The following is a 15,786-nucleotide window of genomic DNA, read 5'->3' as shown; positions in this document are numbered from 1 at the left end:
TATAAAAAAAGATTTCAGCACAGTGCAGAGGAGTGACCTCAAGGACGGACAAATATGAAAAAGATTTCAACGCAGTAGAGAGGAGTGACCTCGAGGACGAACGAATGTGATTGAGTGGATGCTCGAACCATGAGAAGAATAATGGTCTTTCGTTTTAGATGAAGATTATTAAGAATTCACCAAAGTCTCACATTGAAAATATATGAAAAATAACGTGTTAATATGATAACAATATATATTCATTTATGAGGCATTTTGGGTAAATTTCAAAAACAAATCCATGAGAGTTTATGCTCATAGTGAAAAATATCATATCATTATAGATATATTTGACTTCAATTATTCACCACCTATCCCATTCGTGAAAAATTGGATGTTCCGTTTGCCAACTTTAGAACATTACAATTGTCGTAATTTTTAAATGAAAAAATAAATATAGCAGAAGAATACATTGAACTTGAAGATCAAATCCCAGATTTGGGTTGACTTTGTATTAAAGAAATGAGCTAGTATTCAGCTATTTTCTGATGAAATGCCTAACTTTAATGGAAGTCCGTATAACTTATGCTCATCAGACTTAATGAAACCATAATTTGAAGGCTTCGCTTAATGAGCCACCCTCCCTACCTTGGAGACCTTGTATTCAATCCATTTTAATGTATTTGTATTTTATTTTCATAAGATGAACGATTCAGTTTGTTAACCATTCATTTGTGGAAATGGGTTGTTTTGATTAATTTTACACAAATATGAGAGTTGGCCCAAAGCTATATTCTAAGTACAAGTCCCTTGCCACAACTCTTAATAGTAAAAAAAATTAAGATAGACATTCTAACTAGAGATGTAAATGAACCAAACAATTCGTCAGTTATTCAGAGCTCGACTCGATAAAAAATTCGTTTGTTAATCATATCAAACCAAGCTCGAGCTCGATATCGAGCTCGAAAATTTAATAAAACAAAGCTCAAGCCTAAGGATATTCGGCTCTTAAGCTCTCAAACATGTTTTTTAATAGGTTCGCGAGCTAGAGCTTGGTTTGTTTAAGTGGCTCGTAAGCTCGAACTTTTCTTATTTGTTGAGTTGACAAATAAAAATATTAGTAGTAATCCCAATGGAAGGAATTGAACATAGATATATTTAATTTTTAACAAACTCGAATCGAGCTCAATTCGAGCTCGAGCCTCTATTTATCTTAAACAAACCAAACTTAAACCTGATATTATTTGACTTGGTTTGGATCGTGTACATTTTAGATTCCAACATGCACGCCCTCTCTTTTATTTACGGGTAACAAGTCATCAATTAATGGTGGACTCGCTACAAGTGTGAGTGGTACGTACGTCATATCGATATTGAACAAATACTTTGGTATAATCGGAACAAATTGCATAATTAGAGTGAAATGGCCTATGAAGAGTCGCCATCGTAGCCAAACCATGTGGGGCTACTTTTTAAAGAAAGTGGGCTAAGTGAGCGGTTCACAAGCCATTTGGTGTGGGACCATGCACAACATTGATGCGTAGGGTAAAATCTAGGGAGCTGCCTGTAACACTCTCTTATTGGTCCTTATTTGGATAAAATATTCAGATAATCGAGATTTATCATTCTAAAACAAATCAAAAAATAATCTGCATCGAATGTTATTATAAGTAACAGTGTTCCATTGAAATACATTTTGAAAAATCCTATGGATAATCACATAATACCACATCACCTCTTTTCTTCTCTTCAAACCAAAATCATGGCTTCGACAAAGAATCAAGAATTGGGAGGAGAACAAGTGAATCCCAACATTGGATCCACCAATTCCACTCCCCAGCCGCCGCCCACGTTTCATTTCTCTCTTAAAGAAGAGGAACCTGAGGAGAAACCAGCTCCACCCCCGGGGATAAAATCTTCGAGAAAGGACCGACACACAAAAGTGGAAGGCCGTGGCAGGAGGATCCGAATGCCGGCCACGTGTGCCGCCAGGGTTTTCCAACTAACCCGGGAACTTGGCCATAAGTCCGACGGAGAAACCATACGTTGGCTCTTAGAACAAGCCGAGCCGGCCATCATCAATGCCACCGGCACTGGTACCGTCCCCGCCATAGCCATGTCAGTCAACGGCACCTTAAAAATCCCAACCACCGCTCCAGTAGCCTCCGCCTCCTCCACCGAAGACATGCCGAACCGCAAAAGAAAGCACATCGACGTAAACACGACCACAACTAGTAACCATTTTTCCTCTACGAATGCTAACAGTTCTGCAATCATTTCAAGCAATAACGCTTCGATTTCAGCTCCGTTAATGTCCATAGTACAATTCCCCACCATGTGGGCTATACCAACAGTCATCACAAACAACGCGAATTCATCTCCAACTTTCTTCGTACTTCCACCAAATCAAAGCCCACAAGTTGTAGCATTTCAGCCCTCTGCTGCACTCAATCTTGTGAATATTTCGGCCGCTGCCAGGCCTGTTTTCGCGTCCATCGCCGCCACACAACCAGTTGTCGTTACTGCCGAAGGTGTTAATTATCTTCAGGATCCCAGCGCTCCAATTAGCAGCAGCAGTAGAATGGGAGCCCCGGTGGAGAAACAGAGTTTTCCGAGTTCGAGTCATGGCTCTGGATCGATCAGGACACAGATGCTGAGGGATTTTTCTTGGGAAATTCGAGAGAAAAAGGAGTTCACTTTTGTTCCCACTCGTTCGGCAGAGCGCTGAGGATCGATTTCTTGGGCCGAAGTGAAAAGTTGGTAGCAAAAATCGCTTTCTTTGTCCTCTGATCTATGAAATCTATAATCTTACCCACTTCCTTTGATCTATAGCATATTTGATCTATGAAGTTTAGCAAATCTGATAAATTTCATATTTTCTTTTTTGAAATCCAATATTTTAGCAACCTTTCAAATTTTCTACACATATAGTTTGTCCATGAATTTGGCCATCTAGAAAAGTACTGATCTTATACAGATTCAATCACCTTCCCTCTAACATAAAAACTATAGCTCGAATCAAAATGTATGTAAATATTGAAATAATAACAGATGATTATTAGTCATAATTCAATCGTAAAATGATTGATATGTTAGGAGTGTCGTAGTAATTTTTAGGAATTGTGATCCGAAGAAAGATGGTTCCCTTCTTGGTAAAAGGAGCAATTCGCACGTGCTAATCGAATTAAGTTTCCGTGGGGCCCACAGACATTTGTTTACCTTTTAAACATTGAGCAGGACCCACATTTCATTAACGTATTAAAATTCATGTGAGACGATCTCATGGATCGTATTTTGTGAGACGGATATCTTATTTGTATCATCCATGAAAAATTATTAATTTTTATGCTAAGAGTATTATTTTTTATTATCAATATCGATATGGTTGACCCGTTTCACAGATAAAGATTTGTGATATCGTCTCACAAGAGACCTACTCAATTTTATTTATTTTTTTAAAATTGATGTTTGAATTTGTCGATATACTATTTCTTTAAATAACTTTTTTTATTAAAAAAAATACTTAAAAAATTCAATAAATAAGAAAAGAGAAAATTCAGGAAAATATAACAGACAACTAAAAGTTAAATACAAAAATATGATGTTTCCAACTTTCTCCTATATTCACAATCATTTTTTATATTTAAAAATTGTTTTTCCAAAATTCAAGTAAATGTTTTACCCATTTCCCAGAAACGACAACAACATCAATAATTATTTTTATTTTTTTTTATAAAATTTATATCACGAGTCCCTTTTCTAATAAAATAATAATTGTTGTATAAAATCTAAAAATAGAAAAGTTGCGATGAGGGAGGAGTGTGCAACGGTCGGTTTGGTTCAATTTTAATAAACTTCAGTTCGGTTTTTTGGTTTACGGTTTTTCGAATGCCTAATCCTAAACCAAACCATTTTAATTCGGTCCGGTTTGGTTTTTTTGTATTACGGTTTGGTTATTACGGTCTGTTATTACGGTTTGTTTAATAAATTTAGTTATAACTGAAATTGTACGTTATAAATTTTTAAAAAAATATAATAAAAAACCACAATCAAATTGGTTTTGACTATCTTACAAAAATCAAAATAAAGTAATCAAAAACAGGCACACCTATAATTTTTGTAACCAATTTGTTAAGTATCTCACAAACATCAAAATAAAATAATAAAAAATATAGCTATGACAATTGTAAGCAATTTGAAATTTGGATATGTTGATAGTGAAAAGTTTAGAAGAAATGCAAGGCGGTAAAATTTTAAACCTAATGAAATTACTTATATTAATTATTTATTAAATTATTTTATTATTTATTATATTTTAAATGGTCGGTTCGGTTTTTTCGGTTTTAAATTTTCAAAAACCGTTAACCGAACCGAAAAACCGAAAGTACAAAAAATCAAAATCATAACCGATCGAAAAACCGTTTAAACCGAACAAAAAAAACCGAAATCTATGATTCGGTCGGTTTTTTCGGTGTAAACCATTTTATGAACACCCCTAAGCGAGGGGAGATCTGCCATGGCACCGGCAAGGTGGTCCCGCATCCCGGGCCTATATGTTATCCACTGATAACTGGACCCCTACACACGAAGTTTGTGGGCTTAAATGGCATGGGCCGCTATTAACGATCTTCTCATAGTTCAGGGGTGTATTTGTCCTTTTCATGCTATTTTATTAAAATATTAATACTGGGCCATTTCTTATTATTGTTGCACAACTAAGGTTATGCTTGCAACATACTATGTGTAAACTGGGGCCACCAAATTGTTGTGATAGAGTTCATTTTATAAGATGAATCTTCAATCAGATCTCGATTCATGAAAAATATTACATGTTATGTTAAAAGTTTTAAGTATCATTTTAAATATGAATCATATTGACCCGTATAACGGAAATAGATCCGTGAGATCCTTTTTATGTATACTATCATATATAATAATTTTCCTCCTTGATATTTATTTATTTTTCTCTACTAACATATATTGTAGAATTCTCAAAAAATCGATGCTGAAAGTGACGTATATTTCAAACATACAACCTTAATTTTGTCTTCAACACAAGGAAACCACCTCTCGCATAAAAATTAATATGTGGGCCTTATTTATAGTGTAGAATTTGGCCCGCGATGGTATGGACTATTGGCCCATTACTGAGTGGAGATTGGTCCACATTTGAACAATATTAAAAGTGGGCTACACAGCAAACTACCAATGACAGGGGCACGAACTTAAATGCTCATTTACCTCACAGCCCAATCAGGCATCTTTCTTTAAAGTTCAAATTTGTAATATATACACACGCACACGCACAGAGTAGGCTATCTAAACCGGGTTTAACGAAGCCTTGAACTACAAATTTACTACTTCAAATGGTGTATGTGAAACAAGTACATATGCGTTTGTAGGGATATGCCGACCCGGAATAGGGCGATGTCCCGAGATAGAACTGCGCACGCACCACGCACCTGCGCCACATTCTGCGCGACGAGGCGTGCAGGAACCGAATTGCAAAATATGTCGCACTTATGAAAAGACCGAAACCCTAGGTAATGGAGAAGGGAAAAACGAAAGAAAAAAGACACATAAAAAAAGTGGAGAGAATAGGAGAGCTCAAAGCGTGAAGCAAGATACGTGTAGAAACTCAAAGACTAAGACTGTGTCATCCGAGAACGGAGTCGCATATTTGGATACAATACGAGTGTTCCTTTCTGTTATTTTCATAGTCTCTTAGTATTAACGATGTCGAAAAACATAAATTCGTTTGGCCGTTTTGCTGTCATGAACTAACCTATTTAATCTAGAGGACGACGTAGTTTGGTCGAATTTATATTTATGAATTGTTGATTTATATGTGCAAATTTTTTCTTGATTAATTTTTTTTTTCTGGATTTTATTGCATTCGATTACTTGATAAATAATTGGACTATCATATTTATTTGAGATCTATCACTCAGGAGATAGGATTCAAATAGGATCATAGGAAAATATATCGTTTGTGTTTATAGAGTTCGGAAGGCCTATAATTCTATTGAACCCAATTAAAAGAATAATTTTTCTATTGAACTTATTTACTATTTGATTTTTATAGGGATATTGAAATCGACATTAGATAATTAATTCCTACATTTCACTTGGTAAAGAGAGAGTGAATATTTGAGGATAAAAACTTGTGTAAGACGGTCTCACGGGTCGTATTTTGTGAGACGGGTCTCTTATTTGGGTCATCCATGAAAAAGTATTACTTTTTATTGTGAATATCGGTAGGGTTGACCCGTCTCACAGATAAAGATTCGTGAGACCTACTCATATTTGAAAAGTCTTGGGTAATAAACGAGTTTAATTTATGAATAAATGTCAATGTTAATTTAATATAATGAAGACCAAATGAAATCTCACATCTAGATGATTCCTATTCTCGTTAATTTTAATTTGTTTGTGTTCTACAATTAATTTCACTTCATAATTAATCATCAACATTCAATTTAACTTTCTAAATAAAGTTGGACTATTCTAATTATAGTAATTAATATATTGTTAAATTACACTCTATGTAGGAAAGTGCTTAATCGAGTGCTAAAACTTGATATCGTACACTTGCGGTTAACAAAATATTGCAACAATATTCTTTGAAAAACCCGATATACTATACCAAACCAGACCTATATGTGACGTTACTAATAATGAAGATGCCACGATACACATACACAAAGAATAACATATTAATTAAGCCTAGATTTCAAGCACCATAACTTATATTATCGGAATTCAACTTTAGTCTTTTATCTTCGTTTTTTTCCTCAATTTTTTTTTCTTATTATGTCCAATATCACGAAAAAACTTCTTAAAATAAAAAACAAAATTGTCAAAAAAAATTAATATACGTAACTAAACTATGTTCTACTCGCAAATACATGCAATTAGTATTTAGCAGTAGGGGTGTCAATTCGGGTGGGTCGGGTCGGGTCGGGTTGAACAATAATACTATTAAAAAATTGTTCAACCCAAACCCCAGCCAACCTGAAAACTCTCAATCCGAATCTGAACCCGAATCAACCTGTATAACCCGTATAACCCGATTTTGAATTTTTTTAAAATTTTTTAAAGAAAATTAAATAAAATTCAAAAAAAATAATATTTTAAACACATAATAACAAAATATCCCTCATATATATGATTTAAATTTGAAGTTTAATTGTAGAAAAATAAAGTATACTTACTAAATCAAATAAACAATTATTTAAAAAATAAAAATATTCAAAATAAATATTAAATTATGAAAATTTATTATATAAAATATATAATAAATATTTTTTCAGTAATAAAATATATAAAAATGTAGGTAATATTTATTAATTATATATTTTTTAAAAAAAAAACTAAAATTTTCGGGTCAACTCAGATTGACCTGAACCCAATTCAGCCCGATCGTTTTTTTGGATTAGCTATCAAGGTCCAACCTGATCTGATCCGAACCCAAAACCCTCAAACTTAAACTTGATTTTTTTTGGATTGAATCATATCGTATTGATGAATCATGTTTAATTTTGATATTTTGACATCTCTGTTTAGCAGGGCCACGGGTGAAGGTGAAATGAGCGCTGTCTAAGTCGCATCAACATTATCAAGGATGATGACGGCCGATGCGTTTTCGATCTCTCATTGGCTACTTTTTATACGGGATGCGGACCGTTATTTGTAACCTTGTACTCCTTTTAACTGAAAATAATGTAAAAGAATCGAAGATCTGCAATTGGGGGATTGGAGTGTTTGTTTTAGGTAAAATGATTTCATTATTTATTTATTTTTTAAAGATAAAAAACAATAATAAAAAAATCAATTTGACGGAAAAAATTTGATATTTTTATTTATATTTTTATCAGAAATGATATAAGCATTTTTTATAATAATTTTTAAATTTAAATATATTCATTACATAATATCAATAATTTCAAGTGATGTTTGACATTTTTATATTGAGTAGGTCTTTTGTGATACGGTCTCGAGAACCTTTATCTGTGAGACAGATCAATCCTACCGATATTCACAATAAAAAGTAATACTCTTAGCGTAAAAAATAATATTTTTCATGGATGACCCAAATAAGAGATTCGTCTCACAAATACGACCCGTGATACCGTATCACAGAAGTTTTTGTCTTTCATATTTTATTAGTTTTAATAATTAATTGTATAAAATAATTGAAAGGTGAGATACTACTACTAAATCTCTACTACTGATCAAAATTCGTGTGGGACCATTGTATTTTTCATTTGTCTTTCTCAATTTTGCCCCTTTTTACACTCAACGCTGTACTCCTCCAGACACACCTGATTTACTTCTTCCATATCTAGTCCTATATTCTCTTAGTTTTTTTCCAAATTTGTCGCCGACTCTTTTCACCAATCTCATCGATCTTACCTTCTTTTCATTCAAAACTTGCAAAAAAAAAAAGGTACGTACAAATCAAGAAACCCAACGAAAATTTCAGTGGACTTGCCAGAAACAACATAAAATCTTTAAGATTTTTCTTGGATTTTGAAGGTGTAGGTGAATTAAAATGGTGAGAGGCAAGACCCAACTCAAACGAATAGAGGACACGACGAGCCGGCAAGTCACCTTCTCCAAGAGAAGAAAGGGACTGCTCAAAAAGGCTTTTGAACTCTCGGTTCTGTGTGATGCTGAGGTTGCTCTCATCATCTTCTCTCCCAGAGGCAAGCTCAATCAATATGCAAGTTCAAGGTCTGCCATTTTATAAATTAATTTGCTTAAATAATTGTCTTATATCAAGGTGAATTGTGTGAAGCTTCTGATCAAATTTATATATATGTAAATCATTGAGATATAAGTACTTTTCATCCACTGTTCTTGAAATAGGGTAAATTACATATAGATCGTTGTGTTATGCCGAAGAAAGTAAATTAAAAAAAAACATACGAAACAGCTTCTCTGTATTTATTTTTTTGGTAGTTGCAATTACTCTGCGGCCTCTTTTTTCATGGTACGGCTGACTTTTTTCCCATTGTGAAAAGTAGATTTCTCAAAGTCAAAAATAACATGCAAAATTTGATAAGAAACATATATGGTCATTTTTCTTATGGTAATTTCATGTATTGGTTTATTAGAAGAATGTGCAGCAAAAATATTGTCGGAAAAAGAATAAGTTTTTGATAAGTGACTTCTCACAGAGATTTCAGGTCATTAATATAATTATAGTGTAAATTAATAAGTCAGAAATTGATTTGAGTTTATTTTCTTTTAGTTATTTAACAACGAAAATAAATTCTGAATCTGATATTTCAAATAACTCAATCTAAATGCAATCTTATGCAATGCTCTCGATTTGCCTCTTTATATGTTTCATTCTTAGAAATTCTCTTTATATGTATCATTCTTAGAAATTGATTGCCATGAATCCTTAAACAAGGATAGTTTTTTTTTAACACGTAATTATCCTACATTTGATTCACTAATTACTTATTCAATTTTATCTTTTATCATATAAAATCAAATGATTTGTCATCCAATAGATACTCATTCATCATCGTATCAATCGAATCAAACTGTGCTTAAAGATTTATTTATATATACGGCTAGCGGAATTCAACAAAAAAGAAACGATATTATAATTATCTTTCGGACATGCTTAAGAAGAAAAATAAAAAAAAATGGGTTTGTATGATAATGATGATCATGTCACGTAGAACCCGAATTTTTTTTATGTTCTATCTTTTTTTTATTGACATACGAATTTTTTAGCATGGAAGAGACCATAGAACGCTACAAAAGGCATGTTAAGAACACTCAGGATTCCACGAGCCCACTTGTGAACCAGAACGCACAGGTTGAAATCATTTCATTCAATTCTGTATATGCTGATTCTTGAATATTTCTTATCCATGTTTGGATAGATATATGTTGGAGTCTTTCCAACAACTGTTAAATGCCCTACGTCGGCTGGATTAAGTATTTGAGAGTTATATATATGAACTTGAATAATCATTCAATTGAGTAAGTATTTGGGGTTGAGTTAGATCAACGTCTAAATTTTAACATGCTATCAGATATCAAACCCGTGGTTATGTGTTAGACTACCTATGGGTCATCTGACAATGCCTTTTAAATTTCACACTCCAGTTGTTTATTATTGAGTGTGAGAGAGGTGTGTTAAATGTCTCACGTAGGCTGAATTAAGCCCTTAGGAGTTGTATATATTGACTTGGACAATCTCATCTCTTGAGCTAACTTTTAAGATTGATTAGGTAAAAGTCTCAATTTTAACAGCTACAGACATTGTAATTATTTAAATAAAAAGTTCCAGCCAATAAAACATGAGGCGCGAAGAATGTCGAAGAAGATAGAGCAACTTGAAACTTCAAAAAGGTTTGAACAAACACTGATACAAAACCTTTCCTTATCAATTTCTTACATCTTTCCATATATATATATTTTCTTATTTCTCATTAACATTTTTGAATTAAATTTTATTTGCACACACAAAAACACAATTCAGGAAACTCCTAGGGGAAGGTTTGGGGACATGCAGCATTCGAGAATTGCAAAAATTAGAGAGACAGTTGGATCGTAGCATCAGTTTCATCCGAGCTCGAAAGGTATATTATAACCAACTAATATACCAACTCAAAAGTTTCGATGACAACGTATATTGTATTTCACGAGGAGTTGAAACTTGTATTATTATTATTATTATTATTATTATTATTATTATTATTATTATTATTATTATTATGTTGCCCCTCTCTAGCTGGCTCCTGTGCCATTAATATATTTCATCGATGAAGATTCATTCATGCGATAATCGCTTGATTTAATGTTTCCATGTATATATTCAGATGAGCTTATACAGGAAACAGATTGAGCAACTGAAAGAAAAGGTAATTAAGCACTTAGTAGAAGTACGTAGCTAAATTCTGTTTTATGTTCCACTGTGATTAATGCCATCAAGCTTCTTATATTCTTCCATATTGGCACATTTAATTTCCAGGAGAGAACTCTGGTTGCTGAAAACGCCGTGCTGCGTGAGAAGGTAATTAAAACAATTCGATATATAATATCAGAATATGGTTTGGTTGAAATTACTATAAAAATATAAATTTATAGCACGGTCAAAGTAATATATATATGTAGTATAATTTTTTTTAATTAAAAAAAACATGTATATATGTATTGGGTTAAGCATGTATAGGTGAGAGTAGTACTTGGATGAGTGACATAAGCTCTCGTATATCAAGCTACTGATGTTACGCCGTTTGATCTTGTTAACTAAGTGGACCATAAAAGAGGGACACTATATCTTAAAGGGTAACAATGTCTTTGTTGAGGATAAAAGTGATGGTAGGGAAAGGATAATGTAGAACCAAATACTTGTTGCTTTACTGAAAGCTATAGCTGACCGTTACTGTACTAATCAAATCTTTTTAAACTGTACAACATTGCAGTCATTGCAATCATGTGAATCGAACACATGACCTTGACTCTGATACCAATTGTAGGATCGTACACTTACCGTTTTATTAAAGAGATATGAGACAATACTAACAATAAGGTACGCCCCTTCCTGAACTCATGACTTAACAACCCGACTCATCGACACCCAAGTAAGTGCAACCCTTCACGTTCACTCCTCGCTTAGTATGGGGCTATATAATGCCACTAGTAGAGGAAAATAAAATTGCGTCTTGGCTAATAGCTATAACTTTTTACTTAGTAGTAATCACTTGATATGTTGGTTCAATAAAAGAGATTTAATTTTTTAGGACAGGAAAAAATAAAAATGCATGGAAATGAATTACGTCACACAAATTAGTTAAACTCAGATACTAAGCTAAAAATATCATTCATTGCCACTCTGCAAGTTTCATGCAATTATTGCTAACAATTTTTTCCTTCGCCGTTGCTTGCCGGTCGTGGTAATAATACTAGGCAGTGAATCTATAATTGTTACAGCTTAGACTCTATCAGCATCAAATATCAAATGAGGATAACGCAGCGGTTTAATTCTATTGTGGAGACTGCGTTGTCTATCGGCTTGCCTGAGATTCGAAATTATACGCTCTTCCTCCAACAATGATTCGTGATCCTGCTAGTGATTAAAATATTTATGGCTGATATGCAGTTCTCTGTGTCCATTTCGCGACCGGACCTATTGGTTCTCGCTTCCATTAAGCCAATGTTTAATTATACTCGATTTAAGATACATTTTCTGCCAAATGTTTTTTGCGTTTTTTGGCCCCAACTTGATGTGGTGCGATATCAGGTTGAGTTATCGTTCATATGTTTTCTGCAAATTGTTGTTGTTATTTTACTGTTAATGTTGGAAATAACGAAAGTTGAGTCGACTATTATTTTACACCTGAAGTGAACTTATATCAATCTTACATATATGAAAAATTACCTTCTCTCCAAGTATACAGACTGACAAGCCAAGAAAAAATCAATACTAAATTATTCAAATGGTGAAAGTCAAGTCCCTGCAGAGAAACAAATTAAATGAATGCAAATCTTTCAAAAAAATAGGCTTTAATTAAAATTTTCTGGAAGAAAGTTGTTCTGGTTGATAATGGTGATTCTCAATATTAGTAATTAAAATATTAACTTTTTCTTTAAAAAAAATTATTTGTGACACATTCAATTTTGACGTGCTATTACATTTTCGCCCATAAAAATATAACACCCAATAATATAAGATGATAATATACAATCTAATATATTATAAAATCACTAATTAATATAACATCAAATAACACACGTTAGTTAGATAGGCCAGTCAATTAATAGCTATTAGATTAACATTAATATGATTTTGTTAATTGTAATTTTTTTTAAATCAAAATACGTTATTTAACTCATTTGACTACAAAAACCAAATGTACGTCTTCAAATCATAGTTACTCTTAGGATATAATGTTTATCATTAGACAAAAACTACAATAATTAGCAGATAAAGAACTTTTTTTTTTTTTTTTTTTTTATATTTGTGTCAGCGTAGAATCTCATACTAAGTGACAAAAGAACATGAGGGTTTACACCTACTTGGATGCCAATTGGTAGTGTTGTTGGTCTCATGAGCCCAAAGAAGTACGTGTCTCACGGCGGTGGCTCTACTAGAGATCGGTCTTACCTATTAAGGTTTGACATTCCTCTTTTATGTCTCACCCAACCAACCAAATCATACAGCAACATCAACAACTTGACACGTGAAAGCTTCCAAAAAGGTCGCTCATCCCTATACTTCTTTCACTTAAGAACACTTAACCAACAATTATCTCATAATTATATATCTACTAATATTTATTTAAGTTAAAGTTATAAATTCAAACTATGTATCATTTAAATCTGAACTATTATTATTTTTAAAATTTTGAGTTGTCAATGAATTTAAGTAAATTATTATTTTAATGCAATAAAGTATTTATATATTAAAGTAAATAAATCGTAAATAACAATTTTTAGTAAGAAAATTGAACTCCAATATCTTAAGAAAATAGCATGTTTTGTTTTCCTCTATTTTTATGCAGCCAACAATCTGATAGCACGTCGACCACATTGGCTAAGAACTTCAACAATGACTTCAACATTGTTTTGTTTGATAAACTCTCTTATACATACATAAATCTTAATCATTAAATCATTAGACTTTAATTAGGTAAATTTTAACCAACGTAACCCTTTTGGTAATTATTTTGACTCAAAAGAATTTTAAAAGAAAAGTATCAATCATGAAATCAAATTGAATTTCCTCATTGTTTTGATATTCCACTACAAAAAAAACGGATTAGCGACGGCTTTTAATAAATCGTCGCAAATTAGCGACGTTGTTAAACCGTTGCTAAATTAGCGACGGTTTTGTATTAACTGTCACCAATTTTCGACAGTTTAATAAAAGCCGTCGCTAATTTAGCGACCGATAATATATTCCGTCGCTCAATTAGCGACAGTTTACAGTAAACCGTCGCTAACTTGATCGGCGACGGTATCGTAAAGCGTCGCTCAATAGCGACAGTTTTGTACACCGTCGCAATATAGCGACAGTCTTTCGCCTTGTCGCTAAATAGCGACGGTTAATATAAAACCGTCGCTATTAACGACGGATCAGTCAACAACCGTCGCGCAATGCCTTTATATTCGACCCCACCAAGCTCATTTCTCACTACGATTTCTTGTCTCGAGTTTGTGTCTTATCCCACCGATAGAGGTTTGTCAAACGCGAAATTTCATATTTTGAATTTTATTATATATTCTTAAAATTACTATTTTTTTGAATCTTATTTAAATTGTTTTACAAATTTGATATATATTAGATAAATAGAGGAGGTTATTTATAAAATGTGTACAAATAATACTTTTTTTTATATAAATTAAATTTTTTTTAAAAAAATTAAAGAATTAGCGACGGTTTAAGTATTTATTAACCGTTGCTAAATCTCGATGATTCTTTTTTTAGTTTCGCTTGATATTTTATACAAACAATATTTTTATCATTTTACTTTCAAATTATTAATAATTTGGGTCATATAGTTATTCAACTACTATTGAAAACTTTATCTAACAACAATTTACTTATAAACAATATATTAGTTAAGCCACATTCATGCATCTTTTCCATGTTAAAAAAAAATTACATTCATGAGTGACTTTAATTAAATGCAAGGGATAAATTCGAATACTGGTGTGTACATGTAAATATGGTTAAACGATTCATGGATTGAACCACTCATCCTCTACCAATGCGCTTCCCTTGCTTTTGTTCCAAATATCTCCAATCTGCAGCTCTGAATCCATCCTGTTCCCCACCGCGGTTCAAGACTTTTGAGATATTTGATACACTCTAGATATGGTAAATTTATTTAAAATAGTTTATTTCCTAATGAAACTATTATTTTCATATCTTGTAAGATTCTACTCAAGGAATAAACTCTATGACAAAGAAAACTTATAAACAATCAAATACTGATGCTGAGATCAATCGATGAAGCATAGATTTTAAGATGCAACAGGAGATCAAGCACGCATATCGGTAGTTTAATAAAGAGTTACGTTAGAGCTAAGGGGTATTGAAGTGTTGTCGTGGAGTGTTGAAGACATTTATGCATAACACCTAATCACTATTGATTAGAGTAGTGTTAATCAAAGAGGATTTTAGCTTTACAAACGTTGCATCCGTAGTTTTGGTTATTTGGTTTGATAAGTATCTTGAATGCACTTTGCTCCCTGACTTTGTTAAGGAAGTTAGCTTTTCTTTATTAACTAATATTGGTTTTGTAAAATGACAAGTGTTTCTAGTGAATCTTTTATCCTGAGGCAACACACAAGTGTGCACACTTGAGCATGATTAATTATGTTTTATTTTATTCATGAAAGATTAATTGTGTGATAAATAATATTATTCCGCTGCATGTTGTATTAAGGTGTTAAAACACTAGACACAACATCTATATATGATTTACACAATTTTCATCTATTTAATACTTTTATGTCAAACAACTCTTTCAATTGGTATCAAGAGCGAGAATTGATGTTTACTAAGTGAGATTCTGGTTAATTTTGTTTGAACAGGAAAAAGTAATATGGACGTGTCAGTTGTTAACATAGCCGCACTTCGACCAACAATTTTAGATGGATCAAACTACTCTTTTTGGAAAGTCAAAATGAAGGTCTACATAAAATTTATTGAAGAAAGAGCATGACAATGTGTTTAGATGGTTGGACTCCACTAAAGACTGTTGATGAATATGGTGACAATTTGATTAAATTAGAAAGTGCATGGACGATTGGTGAAGTCCATATTTCGAA

At 32.6% G+C, this 15,786-nt stretch overlaps 2 protein-coding genes across 3 annotated transcripts; both read left to right on the top strand.

Moving 5' to 3' along the window:
- The first annotated feature begins 1,656 nt into the window (after nucleotides 1-1,656).
- LOC140984894 (transcription factor TCP9-like) lies at nucleotides 1,657-2,901 on the top strand. The gene has a single exon (XM_073452574.1). It carries the CDS (start codon nucleotides 1,688-1,690, stop codon nucleotides 2,705-2,707), a length of 1,020 nt encoding a protein of 339 aa, XP_073308675.1. The 5' UTR covers nucleotides 1,657-1,687; the 3' UTR covers nucleotides 2,708-2,901.
- Nucleotides 2,902-8,276: 5,375 nt separating this feature from the next.
- On the top strand, nucleotides 8,277-12,351 carry LOC140984191 (MADS-box protein SOC1). Of its 2 annotated transcripts, none has more exons than XM_073451437.1 (8): nucleotides 8,277-8,428; nucleotides 8,518-8,715; nucleotides 9,733-9,817; nucleotides 10,289-10,356; nucleotides 10,487-10,586; nucleotides 10,827-10,868; nucleotides 10,979-11,020; nucleotides 11,941-12,351. In XM_073451437.1, the coding sequence occupies exons 2-8, from the start codon at nucleotides 8,534-8,536 to the stop codon at nucleotides 11,989-11,991; spliced, it is 570 nt and encodes a 189-aa protein (XP_073307538.1). In that variant the 5' UTR covers nucleotides 8,277-8,428; nucleotides 8,518-8,533; the 3' UTR covers nucleotides 11,992-12,351. The 2 variants fall into 2 exon arrangements, with proteins under 2 accessions (XP_073307538.1, XP_073307539.1); XM_073451438.1 differs by having other exon boundaries at nucleotides 8,278-8,422; nucleotides 8,517-8,715; nucleotides 10,295-10,356.
- Nucleotides 12,352-15,786: the final 3,435 nt, after the last annotated feature.

This window comes from Primulina huaijiensis, chromosome 9 (assembly GCF_012295235.1).
Source record: "Primulina huaijiensis isolate GDHJ02 chromosome 9, ASM1229523v2, whole genome shotgun sequence".
Taxonomy (NCBI): domain Eukaryota; kingdom Viridiplantae; phylum Streptophyta; class Magnoliopsida; order Lamiales; family Gesneriaceae; genus Primulina; species Primulina huaijiensis.
The sequence above is the reverse complement of the archived record's forward strand: the minus strand, read 5'-3'. Positions and strand labels throughout refer to the sequence as shown.